This window comes from Dermacentor silvarum, chromosome 5, assembly GCF_013339745.2.
Source record: "Dermacentor silvarum isolate Dsil-2018 chromosome 5, BIME_Dsil_1.4, whole genome shotgun sequence".
In the NCBI taxonomy this organism is placed as follows: Eukaryota; Metazoa; Arthropoda; class Arachnida; order Ixodida; family Ixodidae; genus Dermacentor; species Dermacentor silvarum.
This window is the reverse complement of record NC_051158.1, coordinates 188868375-188893906: the sequence shown is the minus strand read 5'-3', so window position 1 is coordinate 188893906 and position 25532 is coordinate 188868375. Positions and strand designations below refer to the sequence as shown.

General features: G+C 46.9%; 2 protein-coding genes across 3 annotated transcripts in view; one reads left to right on the top strand and one right to left on the bottom strand.

Annotated features, from left to right (window-relative positions):
- The window catches only part of LOC125945261 (uncharacterized GMC-type oxidoreductase Mb1310-like), a 54536-nt gene extending 46665 nt beyond the window's left edge, over positions 1 to 7871 (top strand). The window contains exons 7-8 of the mRNA XM_049666946.1: positions 100 to 316; positions 7620 to 7871. Of these exons, the coding sequence (XP_049522903.1) occupies positions 100 to 316; positions 7620 to 7773 (371 nt within the window). The 3' untranslated portion in view covers positions 7774 to 7871. The remainder of the gene's footprint in view (positions 1 to 99; positions 317 to 7619) is intronic.
- Positions 7872 to 10728: 2857 nt separating this feature from the next.
- The window catches only part of LOC125945262 (uncharacterized), a 119461-nt gene continuing 104657 nt past the window's right edge, over positions 10729 to 25532 (bottom strand). The window contains exon 5 of one of the 2 annotated variants that reach the window (XM_049666949.1): positions 10729 to 10873. In XM_049666949.1, coding sequence (XP_049522906.1) covers positions 10858 to 10873 — 16 coding nt within the window. In that variant the 3' untranslated portion in view covers positions 10729 to 10857. The remainder of the gene's footprint in view (positions 10874 to 25532) is intronic. The other variant, XM_049666948.1, reaches the window with a different exon arrangement.

Sequence of the window (25532 nt, the reverse complement as noted above, 5' to 3'; positions counted from 1 at the left end):
GGTTTCTTTTTTTCTTCTATCTTGTAGAAAAAAAGGCCAATATCAAAACTCCAGGCGCAATATAAAGTAAGTGCTGCTGTTGAAATTCTCTCTTTTCAGGAACTCTGAAATTACTAGGGCTGTTCGACACTAAGGCCATGAAGGATATCGGTGCTGAAGTGTGGAAGAAAAAGTTCCCCTATTGCAGCCAGTTCGATGTATGGAGCCCTGACTACGTGACTTGCTTCGTGCAGCACACTGCCTTTCCTGGTCAGCATGTCTGCTGCACGTGCGCCATGGGGGAACACCAGCGGGCTGTTGTTGACAGCAGTCTGAGGTAATTTGTCTTTGATGCTCGTCTGTGGGAGCGGATTTTATAGACGAGCACCTCTTATTTAGTTCGGCCATTTGTGACTTTTTTTAGTGTAGTGTAATATTAGTTAAGCCGTTATTGGTAAGCAACAAAATATTATGACGATTATAATTGTTTAGTACCTCTAACAATAGCCAAATGGTCGCAGGTTGCATTGTACACTGGGCAAGAGAAATACATGTTATTGGTGACAGTAGCACGATATATTTACTAAGAAAGGATTCTAGAATAAAAGTTGCAGATATATTTTTGTGATATCGTATAGAGTATATGTGCGGAATTTGGATGGTGGCACATGCATGTTCCAAGTTGCGCGCTGAGTAAAAAAGTCCGTGTGTTATGTATATGTCCAAATCCCGCATGCAAAACAGACCGCACATATATAGCCCCTGCTTTGTTTGCTCGCTATCTCGAGCGATGACATAGATAACACAGTGAGAGCCAGCAAACGAGAGAGCGATTCATTTATCTTGATCGACTGCAGCACACGTATCTCATCTTTTGTTGCAATTTGTGCAACCAGCAAGCTGAAGCAGTATACCGTCACTGGTGCTACTGAACGCTTGTTACTGGTGCAACCTAACGCAAGACAGGGGAAAGGATTGCGGTGTTTATGTTTAGGAGCACTGACCTGTTTTTAGGCCCAAAGTTAAACATTCGGCAGACATCAACCTGGTTGGGAACAACTGAATTAAAGAGTGTAGGAACTCCAACCAACTTTTATTTTTAAAACTCGACACTTTGGAACCCAGCCAGCACCTTTCTCAGTTGTGAGATGGAGTGAGGCGCAGCAGTGCTTATGTGCGTTTTTTGTGTTTTGACAGGCGCGCGGAGACTTGAAAAGAAACGGTAGGAAGTGCTCCTTACGAGCAATTGATGAAACGCATTTTTTTTTTCTTTTTTGGCAGAAGTTTCTGTGGTTGACGCAGCCTTAGCGCTTGTGGCGATTTTTTATAACATTAGACTTGAAATGCTAAGCGTAATAAATGTCACTGAAAAAAATGCGGCAAAACTGATATCACGATGACTGCATGTCGACGGCAATGCGTTAGTAATGAGTCAATATAGCGACACAACGTATTGCCACCGTCGAAACGAGTTATGTATGCAGCGTGCATTGCAGTGGGACCCCTCTTTTTCACTTCCCTCAGAACCATCGGTGGCATCTAGGGCCACAACCGCGAAGCCTGAGCGTGGCCTCCGAAATGCATGGTGCACCGGTGCGTGTGAACCCTGAGAAGCACGGCACGCTGCAAACGGCCTCCTCCCTCGCGCTTTTATCTGGACACGATTTGCCATCAAGTGGCACTGCCAAGGAGTGCACGTGTGGCCTTCGAACGCGGAGAATTGTTTCCTCGCTTGTAGCACACTCAGTAGCACATACTCTGTGACCCAAGTAGGAGAGAGCTTCAGTGAAGCTCACCTCATACCCACTGAATTCATGGTGCAGGTCGCTAAAGCGTTGTGGTGAAAGTCGTTCATTGGAAAGCACCACAGAGCCAGTGCATTTGCGGAGCAGCCTGCTGATGCGTCGCGTTGCTGTCCTTGAGGAACCCTGGTGACGTGCTTTCAATTTCGGTCGGCACCGGAGTAATTTAAAGGATGTTTGTCGTCATTGTAGAGGCGCCACATTTCGAGTGGCTCATGCCTAGTTACCCAAGTTGGCGTCAAAGACGTTCATTTGAAGAGCGGTACACACTTACTGGGGTGACCCAAGTTCACATCAAGGAGGTTTATTGAAGACCAGCACAGACTGTGTGGCACATACATAGTGCTGTAAGTCCGCGTCAAAGGGTTACTTGGAACAGCGGTGCCTGCGTAGTCGTGTATCTAGACTCACGTCTGTGTTAAAGAGGTTCGTTGAAGAGCCGCACAGATTTACTCAATGGCACATAATCAGCGACTCAAGTTGATCGGATGGTTACTTTCAAACCCTGTTATTTCAGCGCAGCAGACCGAAGGGCTAAAGATTATAACACGGCCCCAGGAAACTGCCTGAAGTACCAAAGCAACGCTAACGCATTAAAACTCAGAATACTCGAAATATGTTCTTGCGCTGCTCAGCGGACGAAAACAGCAGAGCGAATTAATGCGTGCGCAAGGAGGTAGTCCGGTGTAAATTATCAATTGTTGACCTACACCATGCAATTGTTGCTTCTATAGTCATTTTTATCTTTCTGGGGTTTTACGTGCCAAAACCAGTTCTGATTATGAGGCACGCAGTAGTGGAGGGCTCCAGATTGATTTTGACCACCTGAGATTCTTTAACGTGTACTACAACGCAAGCACACAGCTATTTTTGCATTTAGCCTCTATCGAAATGCTGCCGGCGCGGCGGGGATTTGATCCCCTCATCTCGTGCTCAGCAGCGCAACGCCTTAGCTGATTGAGCCACCACGGCGGTTCGCTTCTATAGCCGGTTACAACTTAAGAAGGCTGGAAAGACCCTGCCAAGATGACCGAAGCGTGGCAGCCGATTCCCTCCGCGAATAAAGAAATAGTCCCTCTAACGCGACTCGGCCCATTTCGAAGCGCGGGCTACCATGTTCTCCGTCGGTGGTTCACCGGCCGTTCGGCCCATGATGTCAGTCTAGGGGGCGCGCCCCTTGTTGGAGGCTCGTGCGCATCCCGCTTTGAGGGGCAATTGAGTGAGTGAGTAGAAACTTTAATAAAAAGCAATAAAAGAAGTCGCGATGGTGTGGCCCCTATTCTAAGGCTGTACTGACACGAGCGGCTCGCTGGGCTTGGTCCAGAAGAGCCAATTGGTTCTCGCGACCCTCCCACTGCATGTTTCTCTTTAGTAGATGTTCGAGTATTATGAGGCTGTCTATGCGCGGGGGCCTCTTTGGGCACTCCCATGAGATATGTTTTCGTGTGGGTGTGTCTGTGCACCACGGGCAATGGTCAGTGAAAATCGTTGAGTGTATTCTGTGTAGCTGATGCAGGTTGGTGCATGTATTCGTCTGAATACGACGCCAGTCCCTGTCCTATTCGAGTGAGGATGTCCGAAACGTCTCCGCTCCTGTCTTTGGTATGAGCGGCGTCGCCCTTGGACGCCGACGTGTCCCATCCCCGGAAGCAGCGCCGTTCAGGCCAGCCAAGCGACCACGAATGCAACTACGGCTCGCAAGCTCGCTTCATTGCAGCGGCCTGACGCGGCAGGCCGTACCTTTATTTACACAGAAGCTGTTAAGGGCTAGGTTCCAGGAGATCGCGTCCGTAGACCAACCGGCGTGTACAACAATTTCCGCTCCATGTGCGTGGCGGTTTCGCGACAGTTTTTCCTTAGCACAGTTGTCAAAACGGATTACTAACATGACTGATAGGTCATAACATCAATACCATCACATGCTCGTCAGTTACGTCACGATTAACGATAATAAAATAACGTGTCGTGCATGCCCGCATTGGATATGCGGGTATGAGCCAGGGACAAGAAAGAAAGAAGGAAGAAAGGAAAGAGAGAAAGAGAGAAGGAAGAGAGGAAAGAAAGAAGGTAAAGAAATCACGTGTCGCTCATACCCAGGTTGTATATGTATGTATGAACCGCAGAAAGCAGGAACGGGAGAGATCTCACAGGATCCTGACGCTGCCGTGCAGTGTGCCGCGGCTATGAAACTGTGGCTCATGCGCTAGTCTATGACGATGGGGAAGTCTTGGAGCAACAAATGCATTACTTGGCCATCACGCCGGGCGGGCGAAAACAAGAAGCCGGTGTCTTTGCTCTTAGACGAACATGCCGAAGACGCGCAATATAATCAATAATGGTAATATATAAATTCACTATAGCAATTTTCGCTACAGCATACCAACCATAGTAATAGCTTCGCTGGCTTCCATCTTCACAGTAGTGAAAGGACTCTGAATTTTTTAAAGCATGGTCACCCCGCGAAGCCCGCAAGAGCGAAAACGACGTGAAAGGGTGAACGAAAAATGTTTACAATATACACTGCTTCCGAAGTTTGACTTGCATAGTGTAACACTCGGTGTAACCAATAGAGCACTGCACGGGCTCGGGCGTACCCAAAAGCCCGGGCCCGGCCCGGCCCGTGGGCCGGGCCGGGCCGGGTAGAGCAGTTTTTTCACGGGCTCGGGCCGGGCTCGGGCACGGCGTGTGCTTTTTGACCCGGGCCCGGGCCGGGCTCGGGTTTTTTGACGCGGGCCCGGGCCGGGCTCGGGCTTTCTGCGAGTTATTCTCGGGCTTCTCAACTCTGAAAAATATGTACTTTTCGGTCTCGGGCCGGGTTCGGGCCGGTTTCGAGCCGGGCTGGGGCCGGGCTCGGGCTTAAGGTAAAGGGGTGGCGGGCCGGGCCGGGCAGGTAACGTAAATTATTTCCGGGCCCGGGCCGGGCCCGGGTCTTGCCATAAAAGTTTTGATCGGGCTCGGGCGGGCCGCCCAATGTAAAAACGGGCCCGGGCCGGGCCCGGGCCGAAAAAATCGGCCGGTGCAGTGCTCTAGTAACCAACACAGCTTCGCTGTTCGATCATCTTCACTGAGAGGAAGGGGCGGAGATTTCAACAGCGGAGCTGTTTGAGCCGGCGGTAAGTCCATGATGCGGCGAAAAAAAATGTGGCCCGACCTGGCAGTAGTGCAGAAAGGGTCCAATCACAATGGCACATACCCCTGCGATCTAGCGAAGCTGAGCCTGGCTAATTCTAGCTAAGCATGGGTGGGACTACTTAAGCTTAGTCAATCATCAATAGCCAATCGACAGCCAATCAATCTTGGTATTGCCAATCTAGGCTTGGTAGTGATGACTTCGTAATCGGTTGGTCGCTAATTCGTGGCGAATAATTTGCGATAGCCAAGCGGTAGCCAATCAATAGCTAATCAATAATAGATCAATGATCAATTAATTCCGGGAAATGCTGGGGATGACTTGGTAGTGCTTCGCCTAGCCCAAAAGCCAGGACTAGCTAGGTGCCCATCAGCTCCGCCGTCGCTAGCATTGCGCGTCCAGTGCAAGCTACGCAAATTTTTTTCGCCTTCACGCAACCGTAACTCTTGCAACAGGCCCCACTGTGACAGACTTCGCTTATCCATGACATAAAGGGTGCCCTGGCCATGGCGATAAACGAGAAGAATTGGGCCTCTCACTTTCTCCATTGAATAACGAGAATTATGTGGTTAGTCGAGTGTGTCTAACGTTGTACGTTGGGCTTGTTGGTATAACATGATGGAGTTAAAAGGCGTAGCGTATCAGAAACAGGACACAAGAAGTAGAACATAGACGTCTGTGTTGTCTGTTTTGTTGTGTCCTGTTTCTGAAGTGCTACGCCTTTTATCTCCATTGAGGATGTCGTTGCCCTGTATATGAGAGGTGAGCGGTAGTTTGGTTCTTTACAATGCCTATATACATACTTTGCGCAGACCTAGCTAGGCTACATCTTTGTTTGAAATGCAGCGTTCAGTATGAATAGCATGCAGTCTATCATCAGAAGAACGTTGTTCTCGAACACAAGCAACCGCACGGATATAACGCAAGCACGCCGAACGTGTTTCTCAGCGACATTCGACTGAAGTTTGCAATGGCTCCCTGCTAGTGCTGAGGATGCTTTAGTAGGTCTCCATGCAGGACTGAGCATTGTTTCCTTGATTCATTTTCGCTTCAGCTTTTCTTTGTTGTCCTTTTTTAAATGCGAAGCATTTCTTGCTGGCGGCTCTGTCTGTTGTCCCGCGTCCCACACCCCCACAGCGCATGCGCGTCCCATCCCCCTCTCTCTCCTGTCCTACACTGCCCCCCTTTCTCTCTAGGAATAATCTATGGAGCTGCGCCCGCGTGCCACACCCCCACAGCGCATGCGCGTCCCCTCCCTCTCTCTCCTCTCCTACGCTCCCCCCTCCTTTCTCTCCTCTAGGGATCCGGATCGGCGCGCTAGACAGGTGGTGCGATAGCTGCTTACTCCGCTGGGGGCGCCACGGTAGTTCCGCGGTATGAAAATGACGGAGCGCGCGCGCCTCATTCTTTCTCCTCTGCAGCGCCGCGATGAACGCTCGGGCCGCTGCCGCGAAACCATCTCCCGCTCAAGCTGCATACTCCGCTGGGGGCGCCACGGTAGTTCCGCGGTATGAAAATGACGGAGCGCACGCCCCTCATTCTCTCTCCTGTGCAGCGCCGCGATGAGCGCTCGGGCCGCTGCCGCGAAACCATCTCCCGCTCAAGCTAACCATCTCCCCGCTGCTTTGCATACACACATGGTTGCCTTTAGCGGGAGATGGAGTAATTTTTTAGATGCGGAGCATCTTATAGCGGCGGCCTGTCCCGCGGCGTCGTTGGCGTCGGCGTCGGCGTCCGTCCACACCTCTCCTCATTCTCTCCACGCTAGCTGTGCGATAACGCCTCTCTCCTCCTCTCCACGCCATCTGTTCGATAACGCACTTCTCCCTCCGTGTCTTCATCCGCCGCCTGTGCGATAGGGCGCGCATGCGCGCCTCTCTCTCTCCTTCTCCTCTCCGCGCCAGCTGCTTATATAAACCCGGTGCATGCGCCGCTGCCTCAGTTGCTGCTTCGGTTAAGTCACGCTGCGCCGTCCGATGCACTGAATGGACGCCAACGAATCTATCAACGAACTGTCTGGCACATCTTCAAACAGCAGCAGCCAGTTCATTAACAGAACCGCGAGCACCTCTGAAGACAACGTAATAACAACGTAATTAACGCCGTTATAACGACAACGTAATAACAACGTAATTAACGCCGTTATAACGACCGCGATGCTCCGCATCAGCCCATTATTCCCCTCGGGAAGATGGTGTAATTTTTTATGCTTTGGATCATTCCAGTGTGTGGGATATAGACGAATATATCACGTAGAAAGAACTTTATTTGTAAAGTTCAGGTATTGATTTGGCATCTTGCTCTCGCAAAACGAGCATTACCTTCGCTCACTCGTTTCAGCCATACGTCCAAGTTTCTAAACAGCAGTCGCAGCATGCAGCAGCGGAAAGCGGGCACCATGAGAGCTATTCTGGCCCACAATAATTTGCTGTGTCTGCATGTGAACTATAGAAGAATATGCCTTGCTTTCTCCCCTTCGCTCGATCACTGACTGATCTAGGCTTGCAGCTCTCCGGAAACAGTCTTTAACTCTCTATCATGACTACACGCGCTTCAGCTCTCTTTATTCATGCTTACTTCTGCATGTCAATATTTACCTTTTTGACCTTGGCCTGCAAAACATGGAACTGCATTTCAGTGAGAACAGGACGCAGGTCATAGTGTGCTTGTAAGACCTGAATGCTGATGATAGTTCTTGTCGTGCGCAGGGTAAAAAACACAGAGGGATTACGTGTCGTCGACGCTTCAGTGATGCCACAGATCGTCTCCGGGAACACCTACGCCACCGTCCTCATGATCGGGGCGAAAGCGGCAGACATGATTCTGCAGGACGCTAAGAAAAATCCCTCAGTCAAGCCATAGACCCTGAGCGACTACTTAAGTTATATATTGTTCCCGTAGAACATGAAATACGGGACGAAACAACTCATCAACCATCTCCAATTGCGGTATTTATATTTATTACAGGGACATTGCTAACTATGTCAATGTCTATTGTGAGGCCTGAATAAAAGACAAAAAAATATCCAACTCTCGCCTTCCATCATCCTTTTTATGCATGTGTCCTTCTATATTGATTTCACGTACTGGATAAGGGATGCTCTCTGGACATTTCGTGGCAATTTACCGTGACACAAATATAAACGACGCATGCAAAGAACGCGCTGCTTGCTTGGAACAGCTTGATTTACAGATAGAATAAACAGTACAATAAATCTGCTTAACGTGGCACAGTTTATATAATAGACTCCATTTTAACTTTTCTTGGGTAGGGGGGGGGGGAAGAAGTGTTACTGTATTACCGCGCATATATAATGCCAATTTTCTCTATATAGCATTTCGCGGTAAGGCCGGAGCACCGACACGTTCTTGTGACGTCACAATTTCAAACTATTTACAATGTTTTTGGCCGTTGCGTGCGGTACAGTTTGCCAATGTGTATTGAGTTGACCGTCTATTCGTTTAGGACGTCCTAGATTTTTAGTGCGATAGGAATCATATGGACACTCCAGGGACATTTCTGCCGTCGTTGTAGCCATCAGCGTCGGCGTCACCGTGATGTTCCCTATAAATTGCAAGGGCGATAACATCGTCGCCGCGCGCCGCATACTGTATGACAAGCGAAAGCGTGCGAGGGTCAGCCGACGATAGCGGCTCAATCGCGCGCATGCAGGGAAGGAAAGTGGGGAGAAAACGCGCCGCCTTCCGTCGCGTGCAAGGCACCTTGGGAGAGGGGGACGTTCTACTCTGGCGGCTGCTGCGTATGGCGCGGCCGCGTTGGCCTTAACTTGAAAGCGATCTGCGTTGGGCCGGAGTGCGCTGCGAGCTGATAGCTTCGTGTGCACTGTGTCTCGGCGCTTAGCGTTGGAACGATAGGCAGTACAAATATCAATTCGCTCGTTGTTTCTACCGCGCTTCCTCGCTCCGATGTTTTGACGCCGAATTTTCGCGGTCACCGAGTGAGATGTGCTCATGTTTGCTTGTGCATGTGTGACTTCATGTTTGGTAATTTAGTTAGTAAGCGATTGTTTACACTGCCGATAAAACTACTATCCTTGCTTCTTATAGCGGTCTACCAATTTTCTATCGCAATTGATGCCTTGCCTTTCGGCAAACCTGCGACTATCTTGGTTTTTAATAAACGATTAGATCATCTCGAGCAGACGTTTTCAAAGCCATGACGTCATGAGTACCTGATTTGGAATATCACGGTGACATGGCCCTCAGTTTTGTTGTTTTTCTGTTTTTATTTCTGGCTTATCAAGCATCCTCCATTCTCAGAGTGCCATTTCTGGATCAAACTTAAATTATTATGTCTCTTTAGCGTAGTTTCAAGATGGAAAATAGTAATGGACACTGCTCCTGCTGAGGGACTAAAGCGATCGGGGACATCAAGGCCACCATCGGAGAGGTGTCTCAAAAATTGAACAGCCTCAGGCTTTAAGAACCATGAAGTGAAAAATTAGGGGCCCTGTGTTGTTTTTAACCAAATTAGGAGACGGGACCAGCGAATCGGTATGCGTCAGTCAATCCCTCTGTTTTTTATTGAAATTTCTTCATAATGATTCTGGATAACTTTAGAGAATATTATTTTTTAACGGCAGCAAGCATACTCCAAAGGTAAGGACAATGGTCTTTGTAATAGGAAAGAATAGAAGAAAGAACTACGTAGATCCCACACAGTGTAAGAACCAATGGCATGCTTACATCTTACAGATTTTTTTTTTTTTTTTTTTTTTTACTGGAAAAGAGAGACGAGCGCCCTTTGTCTTGGCAATGACTTCGTTTGTCCATTTATGTGCATATGCAGCTGTTTGCGGGTTTCCCCTCGCGAAATGGTCATATAGGCAGCTACGGGCAAAGTACTTTGCAAAGAAATGTATTTTCAAACTGTGTGATATTTGCATATTTCATTGCTTGACATATGACAAGGTTGAGGATGCAAATGAGAAGTTCAATGACGAATGCCACTTGACGATACGATGACGACGATATAACGGAAATTACTGACGCAGCAAGCGCCGTACTAAAAAGTAATCGAAAAAAGTCCGGCCAAACCGATCTGACGATGCCTTTCGTCCTACCGTTCTATTTTGCCTGTGTTCTGCCCACAAACAGTTCCACTCAACGTGAAGCTGGGGAAGTGATGAACAGTGATTTGTCGGTGTTTCCCTTGTGTTTTCCTTGTGTTTATCTAGTGTTTAGCAATCCATCATTCGTTTTGACACCTGTGCTAAGGCACAACTGGTGGGAAACCGCCACACATGTGGAGCCAAAGCATTTGGTGATCATAGAAGCGATTTCAACTAATTTCTGTAAATAATGCGCTTAATGCTTGATTACTCCTGTCTTAAATTATTTCTAATCATGTTAGTTTATTTTGAACAGGTTTTGATCAATTCTGCACTTGTTTTGACCCTGTTATGAGCACTGGTTTACGAGCGTGATCACGCGACAGTCGCAGACAGACGCCTCTCTGATAAACTTACGTTTTTAGGTCACTTAGCTGCCTTGGATTGGCCTATAAGTTCTTTACCGGCACTTTTACGATATAGGTCGAGTTCTACGGCTAGTTCTGGTTCAGGAGTCCAAGTGGATTGGGCTCTAAGTGGTGTCGTCCCAGTGCATGGTGGGTTGTTGTCTGCGAAAAAATGGCTGATACGCATTCGTTGGCGAGCCTTTCTCAGGCACCTTATCCCTGTTTATAACGTTTATATCACTTATTTATTTTAGTACCGGAGAATTCACGTCACGATGCCCGACGATCCAGCAGTTGGCGTACCTTCAGCCATTTGATCTTCCAAATGTCTCGTGCGCCCTAACCACACTTCGGGCATGCCCAAGTAGAACTGTTTCCACAGACTACATTTCGGGTGACACAATGCCGTTGAGCTCCTTCTGCAATTTCGGGGATGCCTTGTCGCAAAGCAGCTCGGGCAGGGCCTTTCAGCACTTCCTTTCCCTTTACAAAGAGCAAAGGCAAATAAATAGGTGACCACTCAGTGCATGCAAATTCAAATACCTCCCTATAAATGAAACTGTGGGAGTAGAAAACAGACAGTGGAATATTTCTATGCAGTATGTCAAACTTCCTAGGCATCTGCAAAGAGTATAAGGTTCAGCTTCATTCTGCGCATATGGCTCTGTTGCTCAGTGCTTGGCTCAAGTAGCTGGCAATCCTAGAATTGCCTACTGTCCTATTACTTGGTCTTGCACCACTGGCGCCTTTTTTACGCTTTCTTATTATTTACAAAAGGTAATGCATTGTACAGAAGAATGAAGTCGTTCAGTCCAAAGTGTGACTACTCTTCTTTAGTTTTACGTAGCCATGCTAAACAATACGATCATGACGAAGCAGTAAAATTCCTGATTTTGTAAACGTTACACAGCACGCTGCAGCCTTCCTAAGCTGATTTAGTAATCTTGCACCTTGCACTTCTGTGGTTTGTCATTGAGTGCAAGGTAATGCCAAGACATCAGTGAAATTCGAGCAAAATTTGTGAATAATAAGATACGTAAAAATGGCTGCCATTTCTCGTGACGACAACGCAATGACATAACAAGATTGAACAATCGTTCGCTTGCATAAAACGCAATGTTGCAAGCAAGGTGGTTTATATTTCAGACGCTGCTACTAGCTTCTTACCTATTTATCTATTGGCTCTTTGTGTTCTCGCGAATGCATTGTATTGCATTCATTTGCGTTGCATTGCACAATGCATTGTTAACTTGCCTACTTATGAGGAAGCTTTAACTTGGTAGCTCCTATGTTAATACATGGTAACTCAGAACCTGTTTTGCTCGGTTGCTACTGCACCAATTTCGATCTGATTTGTCGTATTAAAAATAGTGACTCCAGAAGCATATTTTCATCTAGCCGTTATTTTGTCTAAAAAATGTTCCCCCGAAGCTACAAGACTCAAAAATACTCAAATACGAAGTCTTCAATTCTGTAACTCAGTATTAGAATAACGTATCACAATTCTCTAAACTACACCTATTCCTAAATCCAAAGAGGGCCAAGTGAATGTATCATAGACGGCTATAAATTTGACTAACAATTGGTGAATAAGATGTTTGCAATGATCATCATCATCATCATCATCATCATCATCAGCCTATATTTTATGTCCACTGTTGGACGAAGGCCTCTAACTGCGATGTCCAATTACCCCTGTCTTGTGCTAGCGTATTCGAACTTGCGCCTGCCAATTTCCCAACTTCATCACCCCACCAAGTTTTCTGCCGACCTCGACTGCGCTTCCCTTCTCTTGGTATCCATCTGTAACCCTAATGGTCCACCGGTTGTCCATCCTACGCATTACATGGCCTGCCCAGCTCCACTTCTTCCGCTATACATCAACTAGAATATCGGCTATTTTCGTTTGTTCTCTGATTCGCACCGCTCTCTTCCCGTCTCTTAACGTTAGTCCTAAGATTTTTTGTTCTATCGCTCTTTGTGCGGTCCTTAACTTGTTGTCGAGCTTCTTTGTTAACCTCCAAGTTTCTGCCCCACATGTTAGCACCGGTAGAATGCAATGATTGTACACTTTTCTTTTCAACGACAGTGGTAAGCTCTCAATCAGGATTTGGCAATGCCTGCCGTATGCACTCCAACCCGATTTTATTCTTCTGTAAATTTCTTTCTCGTGATCAGGATTCCCTGTGAGTAATTGACCAAGATAAACGTACTCCTTTACAGACTCTAGAGGCTGACTGACGATCCTGAATTCTTGTTCCCTTGCCAGGCTATTGATCATTATGTTTGTCTTCTGCATATTCATCTTAAACCCAATTCTTACACTTTTTTGAATAAGGTCCTCAATCATTTGCTGTAATTCGTCTTCATTGTTGCTGAATAGGACAATGTCATCTGCAAACCGAAGGTTGCTGAGATATTCGCCATTGATCCTCACTCCTAAGCCTTCCCAGTCTAAGAGCTTGAATTCTTCTTCTAAGCATGCAGTGAATAACATTGGAGAGATTGTGTCTCCATGCCTGACCCCTTTCTTGATAGGTAACTTTCTACTTTTCTTGTGGAGAACTAAGGTAGCTGTGCAATCGTAGATGTTTGCTAAGATATTCACGCATGCCTCCTGTACTCCTTCATTACGTAATGACTCTATGACTGCTGCTATCTCTACCACCGCAGCGATGGCCTATCGGTAGAGCATCCGCCTCGTGTGCGGGAGGTACCGAGTTCTAATCCCGATGCCGCCGGGAACCCACCGGTTTTTCTAATGGGGAGAGATGTCCCCTGGCCTGGTGCTCGGCTGTCGGGGGGGTTCACATCTCGAAAGCGAGCCCAATAGAGATTTCAGGACTTGTCTCTGGGCGCCTCTTGTCCAACCACTGATGATCTTGTGGACGAGCATCCACCGCAGCTGTGGGAGGCAAGTGCTGCCGCCGGGTACCTACCGGTAAAATAGGTACAAGCGCGCTCCCGGCCTGGTGCTCGGCCATCATGGGACCTCAACGCTTGGAAAGGGGTGTTTGACCTCAACCCGAAGGCGTCCCCACCTCAATAGGTGCTTGGGGCGCCACATGGCAAATGACTAACATGGGAGCTGCCCAGACATCACTTGTTTTCTGTCCTCACGAGGATTTCGACGGGAATTCAGGCTGCAGGCTCCTTTCCCAAGCGTATCACCCCTGAAGGAAGCCAAACGCCAGGCCGGGGCACGCTTGTACCCATTTGAACCAGTGGGTGCCCGGCGGCGGTGGGAATCGAACCCACCACCTCCCGCAGCCAAGGCGGGCGCTCTACCACTTTCATAATCTATGAAAGCCATATAGAGAGGTTGATTGTACTCCGCAGATTTGTCGATTACTTGATTGACGATATGGATATGATCCATCGTAGAATATCCCTTCCTGAAGCCAGCCTGTTCTCTTGGTTAGCTGAAGTCAAGTGTTGCCCTGATTCTGTGGGAAATTATCATGGTGAATATTTTATACAATACTGAAAGAAGCTAATGGGCCTATAATTCCTGAATTCTTTAACGTCTTCCTTCTTATAGATTAGCATAACGTTGGCGTTTCTAGCTCTCTGGTACACCTGAAGTTGTGAGTCATTGCGTATAAAGGGCCGCAAGCTTTTCAAGCATGATATCTCCTCCATCTTTGATTAAATCTACTGTTATTCTATCTTCTCCAGCAGCTTTTCCCCGGGTCATGTCTTTCAAGGCCCTTCTAACTTCATCGCTAGTTATAGAAGGAGCCTCTGTATCCGGTTCATCACTATTTCGAATGAAAGTAGCATGGCTGTTTGGGGCACTGTACAGATCAGTATAGAATTCTTCCGCTGCTTTTACTAAGTCATCGAAATTGCTGATGATATTGACACGAATACATGTTTATCTTTCACCGGTGGCCGGTTTCTACCGGCTAACAAATGTTAAACGTTATCGCTCGGCGCAGGTCGCGCCGGCATCGGAAGCTTCTCGAACGTTATCGATGCTTCTATCCGTCGTCTGTGGTCACCGACGCTCTGATTGTATGAGCGAAGCGAATTGTCTAGAACTTTCTAGAAGACACGCGGGCACCAGGGATTAGTCTGGAAGATTCGATGACTCACGTATAAAAGCCGACGCGTTTCGCTGCAGATCAGAGATTTCGACGATCGCCGACTGTGTTCGCCGCTATCGTTTACCTCGCATGGTATGATATAAGCATGGTATGATATTACCATGCTTATCTTTCAGTGCATACAACTTGCCTTGTCCTATGCCAAGCTTTCTTCTTACTGATTTAATGCTGCGTCCATATTTTACGGCTTCCTCAATATTTCGCACGTCATAATTTCGAATATCGCTTACTTTCTTCTTGTTGATCAGTTTTGACAGTTCAGCGAATTCTATCTGATCTCTTGAGTTGGACATTTGCATGTTTTGTAGTTTCTTTATTAGGTCCTTTGTTTCTTGGGAGAGCTTACCTACTGGTTGCCTTGGTGCCTTACCTTAGAGCACTGCACAGGCTCGGGCTTACCCGAAAGCCCGAGCCCGGCCCGGCCCGTGGGCCGGGCCGGGCCGGGTAGAACAGTTTTTTCACGGGCTCGGGCCGGGCTCGGGCACGGCGTGTGCTTTTTGACCTGGGCCCGGGCCGGGCTAGGGTTTTTTGACGCGGGCCCGGGCCGGGCTTGGGCTTTCTGGTTGTGTGCATGTAACGTGCAGCGAGTTATTCTCGGGCGTCTCAACTCTGAAAAACATTATTTTTCGGTCTCGGGCCGGGTTCGGGCCGGTTTCGAGTCGGGCTCGGGCCGGGCTCGGACCTAAGATAAAGGGGTGGCGGGCCGGGCCGGGGCGGGTAACGTAGATGATTTCCGGGCCCGGGCCGGGCCGGGGTGTCGCCATAAATGTTTTGATCGGGCTCAGGCGTGCCGCCCAACTCAAAAAACGGGCCCGGGCCGGGCCTGGGCTGAAGAAATCAGCCCGTGCAGTGTTCTACCTTACCTCCCACTTCAATTGCTGCTTCTCTAATCAACTTAGTTAAGGTTTCATTCATTACCTCTATGTTGTATTTATCTTCCTTTTCTAAAGATGCATATTTGTTTGCGAGCACCAGCCTGAATTGGTCTGCTTTTACCCTTACTGCCTCTAGGTTGGCCTGTTGCCTCTTGACTAATTTCAATCTTTCTCTCTTCAAATTGAGAGAAATCCTAGACCTCACTAACCTATTGTCCCTGCACTTTACCTTACCTAACACTTCTAGATCCTGCACTATGCTTGGATCGGCAGAGAGTATGAAATCTATTTCATTCCTTGTTTCTCCATTAGGGCTGTTCCAGGTCCGCTTTCTGTTGCTGCGCTTCCTGTAGAAGGTATTCATTATTCGGAGCCTATTCCTTTCCGCGAATTCTACCACCATCTCTCCTCTAGTGTTCCTAGAACCGATGCCAATTGCTTGCTAACCAGCCTACTTTTAGATGCGGAGCATCTTATAGCGGCGGCCTGTCCCGCGGCGTCGTTGGCGTCGGCGCCGGCGTCCGTCCGCACCCTCTCCTCATTCTCTCCACGCCAGCTGTGCGATAACGCCTCTCTCCTCCTCTCCACGCCATCTGTTCGATAACGCGCTTCTCCCTCCGTGTCTTCACCCGCCACCTGTGCGATAGCGCGCGCATGCGCGCCTCTCTCTCTCCTCCTCCTCTCCGCGCCAGCTGCTTATATAAACTCGGTGCATGCGCTGCTGGCTCAGTTGCTGCTTCGGTTTAGTCACGCTGCGCCGTCCGATGCGCTGAATGGACGCCAACGAATCTGTCAACGAACTGTCTGGCACATCTTCAAACAGCAGCAGCCAGTTCATTAAGAGAACCGCGAGCACCTCTGAAGACAAGGCTGCGCAGAGAAGAGCTCGCGACGCAGAACGTAAACGTCGGCGACGCGCAGCGAACCCAGATTCAGTTCGCCAACGCGAAGCCGCTTCGAAACGTCAGCGTTGAGCAGCGGATTCCACACTTCGAGAACACGAAGCCGCTTCGAAACGCCAACGTCGAGCAGCGGATCCTGAGCTTCGAGAACGGGAAGCCGCGTTGGTTCGTGAACGTCGAGCAGCAGAACCTGAGGTTCGGGACAGTGAAGTTCAACGTAAACGTACGAAGCGAGCGGCGGAACCCGACCTTCGAGAACGGAAAGCCGCGTTGGTTCGTGAACGTCGAGCAGCAGAACCTGTGGTTCTGGACCGTGAGGTTCAACGTAAAAGTACGAAGCGAGCGGCGGAACCCGACCTTCGAGAACGTGAAGCCGCGTTGGTTCGTGAACGTCGAGCAGCGGATCCTGAGCTGCGGCAAAGTGAAGCAGCGTCGGTTCGAGAACGTCGAGCAGCAGAACCTGAGGTTCGGGACCGTGAAGTTTAACGTAAACCTACGAAGCGAGCGGCGGAACCCGAAGTTCGAGAACGGGAAGCCGCGTGTAAACGTCAAAAACGAGAGGCTGCTCCAGATGCTGCACGCAACGCGTGAACGCCGTTATAACGACCGCGATGCTCCGCATCAGCCCATGGTTCCCCTCGGGAAGATGGTGTAATTCTTTCCCCACTTTTGCATTGATGTCTCCCATGACTACAGTATACTGTGTTTGCACCTTTCTCATTGCTTCATAAAACTGTTTTATTTCTTCATCGTCGTGACAGGAAGCGGTTGCGGCGTACGCTTGTACCACCTTCATTGTATAGTTCTTATTCAGGTTTATTACGACGACTGCTACCCTCTCAATAATGCTGTGGAATTCATCAATGGTGCCCGCTATGTCCTTGTGGACTACAAATCCTACTCCAAGTTCTCTATTATCTGGAAGACCTCTGTAGTAGAGGACGTGGCCGTTAGTCAGCACTGTATAATCCTCACCAGTTCTTCTCACCTCACTAAGGCCAATAATATCCCAGGCAATGCCTGATAATTCTTCAAATAGTTCTGCTAAGCTAGCCTCACTCGAGAGGGTGCCCGTGTTGAACGTTGCCAGGTTCAGTTTCCATTGGCGGCCTGTCCGGACCCAGAGATTCTTAGCACCCTCTGCCGCGTAGCAGGTCTGACCGCTGCCTTGGTCAGGTGCTCCGTAGCCACTGGGGACTGAGGGCCATGGGTCAATTGTCGGAGTCATGAGGGAGGTAGTGGCCGAATACTGCACCAGGGAGGCCAATTCCTGTTCTGGTGAGGGATTGACTTTGATGAAGCTTAGCGGGCCTTCCTAGTTCGGTTGCACTTGCACTAATATCTAGCTCTCGGCTATATATATTTTCTTGCCGGTGTCGATCAGGCACCACTCCATGCCTGAAGATGAAGTGGACTGGAGTAGGATTCGAACTTACGACCTTCAATTTTGAGGCCGAGTATTCTACCTCTGCTCCACGCCACCACTTGCAATATCCTCTCAAAAATACTTAAAAAATTTCATGGGAGAAGTTAATTCAAATGTCAAGTTTGTTCGCGTTAGAAGCTGTAACAGCTGCAGTTTACAAAATGTTGATAGCTGTCTGTGGTGCAGAGTTACAGATTAGCATAGTTTGTGCTTCATTTTTTTTTAAACTTACGTAATATTCGGGAAATTTCATAAGCCTTTGGAAGTCATAAAATACAATTCTGCGTCGTGAAGATACCAACTTTACTTTTCTCTCTCAAATGCTACAATTGTAATTCAAATCGGTCTAGCGGCTCTCTCACCGAGCTATTTCCGCGTTTTACGTCTATTTTGATAAGCAAATCGCAGTTTGCCCGGACTTAAATCTTTCTCCTTAGTACACACCCACAATTCAGGGGCATTAGGCTAACTTCCGTCAATGGAAGCGACTAAATGCAATGCCAGCATTGCGAACTCACTTATCGTCACAGTCCTCGGAGTGCCACAGTTCGTTTTGCTGGTGGTGCGTATTGATTGCAAAGTGCGAATCGAGGCGCACGTGCCACAGCGCTGTGTCTCTCACGTCTTCCCAGCGCTCACTGTAGCAGGTGAGCATGGTGGGGTCCAGCTTGTCTATGTCATGTATAGATGAGGATGCATTTGCCGCTATGCACATCGTTACACCCGCTGACTCCATCAGTTTCCTTGTGACCTGCATGTATAAATGTGAGTGGCGGTGAACCAACGTAAGGGAAGCCGAGTTGCTAAGATTATTCATGTAATGCAGTCTAACGGAAAGCTAAATTTTGTTTCTTCATTTATATTGTTCCTTTCTTTAAATCTACAGTGTGTCAACACGAAGCGGAAAAAAAATCTGCTACAATATGTTTCATTTTACTGTCGATAATTTAGACAGCGATCCTAACATTCGTTACGAGTAGATCTATGCTTTTTAAGAAACAAGAATCTATCTGCACAGGGGAGAAGAAATATCCGGTAGCCATTTGGATACTTCATTAAAATGCAAGAGACAATTATTTGACAAAATCTTGCACCTTTCGGAGCTTCTCTTGCTCTAAGATAAGCGCTATTTATTTTACGTGGATTTCCTTTCTTTAACACTGCACACCCGTTATTTCAGGTCACGAACACTTGTGCAAATCAGAGGAACCCAGCGTTCATGACGGCAACGTAGCGAGTGCAGTGTGTCGAATGAACAATTGTGAGCAAGAATCATAATGCTTGTTCAATGACACAAGAGAAATCCCACAGTTTTCAACGCCTTAACAGTGCAGACACAAAATATTGACAATCAATCATGGCAAAGCTTCTGGTTGGGAAGGATCGTGAAAATGCGCTATTTGTGCCTAATTACACTCTTTAGTTCTGAATTGTTTAGAGTGTTATCGACAGTGTGTGTTTAGCACGAACCGCCGGAGCTAAGGAACTGCTGCTTTACTTTATTGGTACATTCGGCTGATTGTTTTTGGGGCATCGTGAGTTATATAACCAGCCCAATGTGTGAAACACATTGGGCTGGTTATTTCGAAGCGGTGCGCTCCTGCTCAGTGCACTAGGGCGCGCTCTTCACGTCGACCTGGAAGCTCATCCGAGATCTGGCAGAGTTTCGGCCACTTGGCTCCTGCGGCGTCCTGCGTTGGCGTGGCACCTGCACACCTTGTTTGCTTAAAACATAATGCGCGCTGACGTGTGTCCGGGTCCGGCCTCCAATTGCTCTTTCGAGTGGCTGCACGTTCGGCGTGGGTACGCTTTTTCTTGCTCTTTCAAAGAGCCGGCTCCGCATTTTTGCATTCTTAGTCCGATAGCCGAAAAAACCAGGCGAATTTACCATAACTCATATGTGTAGTAGATTTAGTCCAGGATGTTGTAATGTATGATATAGATCACTAGTGCAATCCATGGACAGCTGGCATACTCACGACGAGATGTATGATTAAATAGTATAGGCATAATTACGCGTTAAACCGCCGCGGTAACTCAGTCGATACAGCGTTGCGAAGATGAGCTCGAGGTCATGAAAGAAATCTCGGCCAACGCGACCGCATTCCGAGGGGGGCAAAGTGCAAAAATACTGATGTTCCGTGCATCCTTCTTTCTGCTGTTTTACGTGCCAAAGCCATTCTGATCATGAGGCACGCCGTAGTGGAGTGCTGTGGAATAATTTTGACTACCTGGAGTTCTTTAACGTGCACTACAACGCAAGCACACGGGCGTTTTTGCATTTCACCTCCATCGAAATGCGCCTGCCGCAGCCGGGATTTCGTGCGCTCTTTGCATTGGGTGCATGTTAAAGAATCCCAGGTGGTCAGAATTATTCCTGAGCCACCGCAACGGCATGGCTCATAAACATATAGTTGGTTTGCCACGTAAAACGCTAGACATTGCAATGAAAGGAGTGAGGCTTGGACATTAGCAAGACCGACGCACTGGTAATTTAAGACATTTACAATAATTTGCGGCCATTCGTGTTCCTATAGCTATAGAGAAAAAAGGAGCAATGGAAAAGGAGCCAAGGGTAAGAATAGGTGCACGTCCAGTTTTCTTTTCTACAAAATAAGAATGGGTTCAAGGAATGAAAAAAAAACTACCTTTATGGAAATAGAAGCTCGTAGTATACAGTGGCTTCATAAATATCACCGCTGCCAACCTGCCCAGGCAACTGCTCAAAGGCAAAAGGTTTTAAGAAACAAAGGGACATCTGGCAAGAACTTCGGATTTATTCATTTATTATTTCTGCAAATAAAATTAAGAACTTATATGCTGCCTATAAACGCTACCAAAGAAAGCGGCAGTAGCCTTTACGCGAAGTCTCCTCGCCAAACGATGGCTCCTACGAAAGGCTTCACTTGTTCGTTCACTGTTATAAACACGTAATTTTCAATCACCCCTTTGTCTTATGCGGACTCCATGGACACGCATCATAAGGAGAATGTTCAGTGGCAGCCGATTTTGCAAAAACAGCATGATACTTGTTTTCTTGTAGACATATACGTGTCCTTGGTTGTGTAGGCTCATTGCGACATAAATTTACAAGGATTCAGAGGATTTGTGTTATACGCAATGAACACTACAAGACTGGGCAATCTTACCAACTGGTTCGACGCCAGCAAACGCTCTAGTGGTAGGGCGTGTTGTCTGCTACGGCACTTCCTGTTGAAGGACTAGCTCTATCTACTTCAGAATTCCTATTTGTTGTAATCGAAAATAAAACACGTAGGCTTCTGCGACGCGATTATGACCGGTTGCCGAGCGATGATGTGCATGAAGTCTCCTGTGCAGCGATTCTTCTAGCATTAGTTTCGCTGTTTGGCACGTGCTCAAACAAAACTGTGCTACCAAATTTACCAAGAGTGGACGTGATAGACAACAAAAGCGCAATAGACAACAAAAGTATCGAAGCCAAATATTGCGGTCAAGGCCGAACGCAGCTTATGGTTACAGCGTCAAAACATTTTTTTTGTGTGTCAATCAACCAACAATGGAGCATGTAGCAGGATGGCAAGCAGACGCTGAGCAGACGACGCGGCGCGCATGAGCACATCTCGAGGGGCATTCGGCCTTCTTATTGGCTAAGAAGTCGTGTAGCTTCCACAGTGCTGACAACAGCTTGTGAGATGGAGTGTATATATCGCCTTCTCACATGCGTGGGCGTGCGGTGGTGATGTGCATGCTTTTGTATGTTCACGAATGCGCACGCTTCCAATGCATGACTACGGCAATAATGTTTGAAACCTGAATTCTAGAACACTCTGCGTGCTTTCTGTGCTGGTGAATTGGTTTCTGCGCCGTAAGCTTTTGACGCTACGCTTCGGGCAAGAGTGAAAATAGTTAATGTGTGGTGCTACAGAACCATACTTTATGCAACACGTAAACAAACCTGCATGACTGAGGCTTCAGTGCAACATAGGCGTTTCGCAGACAATCTGAATAGCGTAACAGAATTTCACGTTTTGTTGTGAAATGATTCCGTCGCGTATTTTATTTCGTCTTCTACGTATACGTGGTACATAACAAGAAAGTGGAGTTGTCCAAGTGCCGAAGCAGAGTTCCCAGCTTGATTACTCGAAAGGTTAGTGGGCTCAGCACATTTGGAATTTTTAATATTCTGTCAACAGAATGTTTGTTCTTTTGCTGCCCCTCACCGGCCGGTATCGCCTGTTTACATGCGTGTGCCCTCGTTATGACATGCATGTTTTTGCATATTCACGAATGCACACACTTCCAATGTACAGCTGCTGCGTCAATTGTTTTCGAACTGATTTCTAGAACTCTCTGCGCCTTTTGGCTGCTTGTGTATTGATTTCTGCCCCGCAAGCTTTCGGCGCCTTACTCCGGGCTCGAGTAAAATTATTCGTGTGGCTACAGAACCTGTGCTTTAGGTCCGGAATGCATGAGGGATATCAGAAGAAAGTTTGATTCTGTGGTTAATATTAATGACTAGTTTTGCTTCATTGTGTTTACTTTTCTCCAGCTTTGCATCAAATTTGAGCTCCGGTTTAAAAAAAAACATTGGAGACCTGGAGGGAAAACTCAAAGCAGAGTCGGAAGCGTTTTCATGCAAAGAACAACGTGAATGCACATTCGTGTACATTGTCAGGCATTGTGGATCGCACTCATCGAAGCTTGTGGAATGATTATTATGTACCCATTTATCAGTGTGTCATCAAGCGCTTGCTCACAATTTTATTTCATTTTGAATGAAGTCTGTGTAATATACGAATGCTCAAATTTCAGGTTGTTTTCTATGAATCTCACTTCACTGTGGTGAGAATTATCGCCATGATTTGTGGACTGGTGTTTCCTCATCACTGTAATGTGACTTTCCACAGATTGCACTGCCTAATGACCTGGAAATCACTGCAACTCATGTGTATACGTCCACCGACCACACTTGTGTTTATGCTGGATGTGCTGAACAAGTCATATAGATCTCAATTGGAAATATAGAGCGTGGCCTCATTTTCTGCCTGCTGACAAACTTCATCAAAAACCTTGAGTGCCCGCCTGCATTCTAACCAGTGCTTGTCCTGCTGCAGAAGATTGCAGTGCCGGGCACAACAGTGCCTCACGCACTGCTCACAAACCGCCTGAAGAATCTTCTCACGCCCTTGAAAAAGAAGAATCTGTGCAAAGCTTACGAAACCAATGTGCTAAGATAGCTGACTTTCTAAGATGCTGAAGTATGTTCTCTACAGATGGCTTCAATGCCTTTTTTATTTTTCTAAACTGCGGTATTTTCCTTCATGTATTGCAGTGAATGTTGCCAACCTTATAGCTAGGGTTTCAAGTTGATCTCATTGTGCTTTCTTCAGGTGATTCGAGGTATAAATATTTGACTATAGCATTTATGGTTCAGCCATATGTTCATATACACTTCGCAATTTGTGCTGTATTTCCTGAAGTGATACACTGAAAACTGCGTGTGTGTGCCTCTGCCATAGTGCAGTTTGGCCCTAGATGTTTACAGTGACGGCACTCTTCCTTTGATTTTGAATTTTGCTGCAGGCTTTGCATAGTATTTGTGATGGTAATCTCAGTTTAAATGACACATGGAGCCTTACAGTTATATTCCTTTGATTCTATACTTGTGTGCATATTGAATTGTGGAATTTAGACGATAATAATATTCAGTCCTGACATCAATGGAACAGTAGAGTACTACTGAAAAGTGTCCGAATCTAAAGCACAAACTTTTCTAATCTATAAAAAGTTCCGCGTTTCACCATTTCAAAACGGCCATGAAACCTGAAGAAAGTGGCACCATATCATACACTCAACTTATCTACTTAGGAATGCAGCACAGCGAAGCGCGGTATGCCGTGCAACCCCAGCGAGACCTAATATGGTGGCGTGAAATGAAGCTTGACTATACAGAGTGGTAGAGAGGTTTGTCTCAACCCTGCGGCTGAAGTGGCTATGAATCCAATGCGGATAAGATTCTCTAATCGGGCAGTAAAACCGCACCTTTATGTTACGCTGCGCTTACACCTCATAGAGGAGTTTGACAAAGACCAGCACTGTGACTGCATTTCTTCCCCCAGAAATAACACAGCGCTCACTAGTGGCGCAAAAAGAGATGTCAGTCATGCACTCCGAGTTTCGCCTTTCAATCGCAGAGCATTGTACAGCAACGTTCCTCTCCATGTGTCAGTAAATGAGTTCGTACATATGCTCGTTTAGCTTGAAGCTTGCAAGTTTTTTGGTATAATATCTCCACCTAACTACTGACTACGCGTGGATATAGAATGGATGACATCTTCAACATTCCGTGCGTCAAACCAGATATTTTATTATCTTCCATGATGGTTCTGAGAACAAACCTAGAACTTTTACATGTATCGTTTAGTAGTCAGAATAACCTATATAAACGAAAAGTGAAATTCTTTAAGCAAGGGGGCTGTCCTTTGACAAACGCAGGAATTCTTTCGTCCACTACATACGTTAGCATATTGGTCTTCAGTGAATAGCATGTTCTTTCGCCTATCGATCTACGGAGATATTTAACGTCGGAAATAGCAGCCTTTATTCTTTTCAAGTTGGCCATCTTCTACCATTCCTTACCTTTACTTTCTGTTATTGTTATTGTGTTATTGCATCTGCTTCGCAAACTACTGCGGTTCCTATTATTTTATTTTACAAAGCATAGTACCGAATCAAGTCCGTTTCCCGTTCAGCGCGTTTCAGAAATAGATACCACCTCCATTTATCGAGTGTACACAGAAAATGTGGCAAAACTAAAATGTTCTCCTTTCCCGTATCTCCAAAAGTGTCCTAATGCGGTGGTTCCACTTTGACGGGGTGCAATCAGCGTTTTAGACAATGTTCGTGGACAGGCTGTTCTTTCTGCGTGGACTCTGAAGATGTGAACTATACTGCGTTAAAAGCTTTCTGTCTCAGCGTTCTAATGGCAGCTAGTATTATCGGCTAGCATCAAGGGTTGCTTGACGGCTTTCATAACATTAGGAATAAAAACGGCGTTCTTGCTGTACTAGCTTTCGAACTTCAGCATTTACGGAAAGACTATGCAGCATTACATGTTATGGCTCGCTGAGCCTTTAGATTAAGTGTAATGCAACGCTTAAAAAAGCGATTTTTCGTTAAAACACATAAAATTTTTATAGACCCCAATAAATTTGCGGCAAGGGAGAATACATTTTAAAAGTAAATAGCCCACTTTGTTTTCAATTCATAACTGTAATATTTTGCTTTATGGAGAACACTTGTGGTAATATTGTGGCAATTTTCATTCTGCTTTATTAATTCTTTTTTGGAGTTAGTATTGCTTAGGAGTAGCGATGAAAGTACTAAATTCCCAATAGAAATGCTTTATAATAAGGCACCAAGCCGTTCTCTACAATATAACAGGAAATATAGCTCCTATGTGTGTTATCAAAGCTCCCTGGTTTAAGTAAATTTAGCTAATTGTTCTGGTGACGAAGTCCGTGAAAACGGACATTCTGTTTGACGTACTTGGTGGTTTACTACGAGTCTTGCCCATTAATACCGCCGCACAGTGTCCTCGGAGTACTTTTGTTCACGACTTTTAGGAAATAATGTCTAACCGCAACATTTCCAGGCTATAATAAATCAAACAGCCGGTGTTTCGCGGTGGCACGGATCTCTGCAAGTAAAATAGAAAACATCATGTTGTTTCATGCCAGTTCCGGCACTTCTGAAATGTGGTGACGCCAAAGTTTACAAAAAGGTGGTAAACCTAGATGGGTTCTCTCTACAGGTTCGCGTTTTGACTCACTGCAGTCACCTCACCTA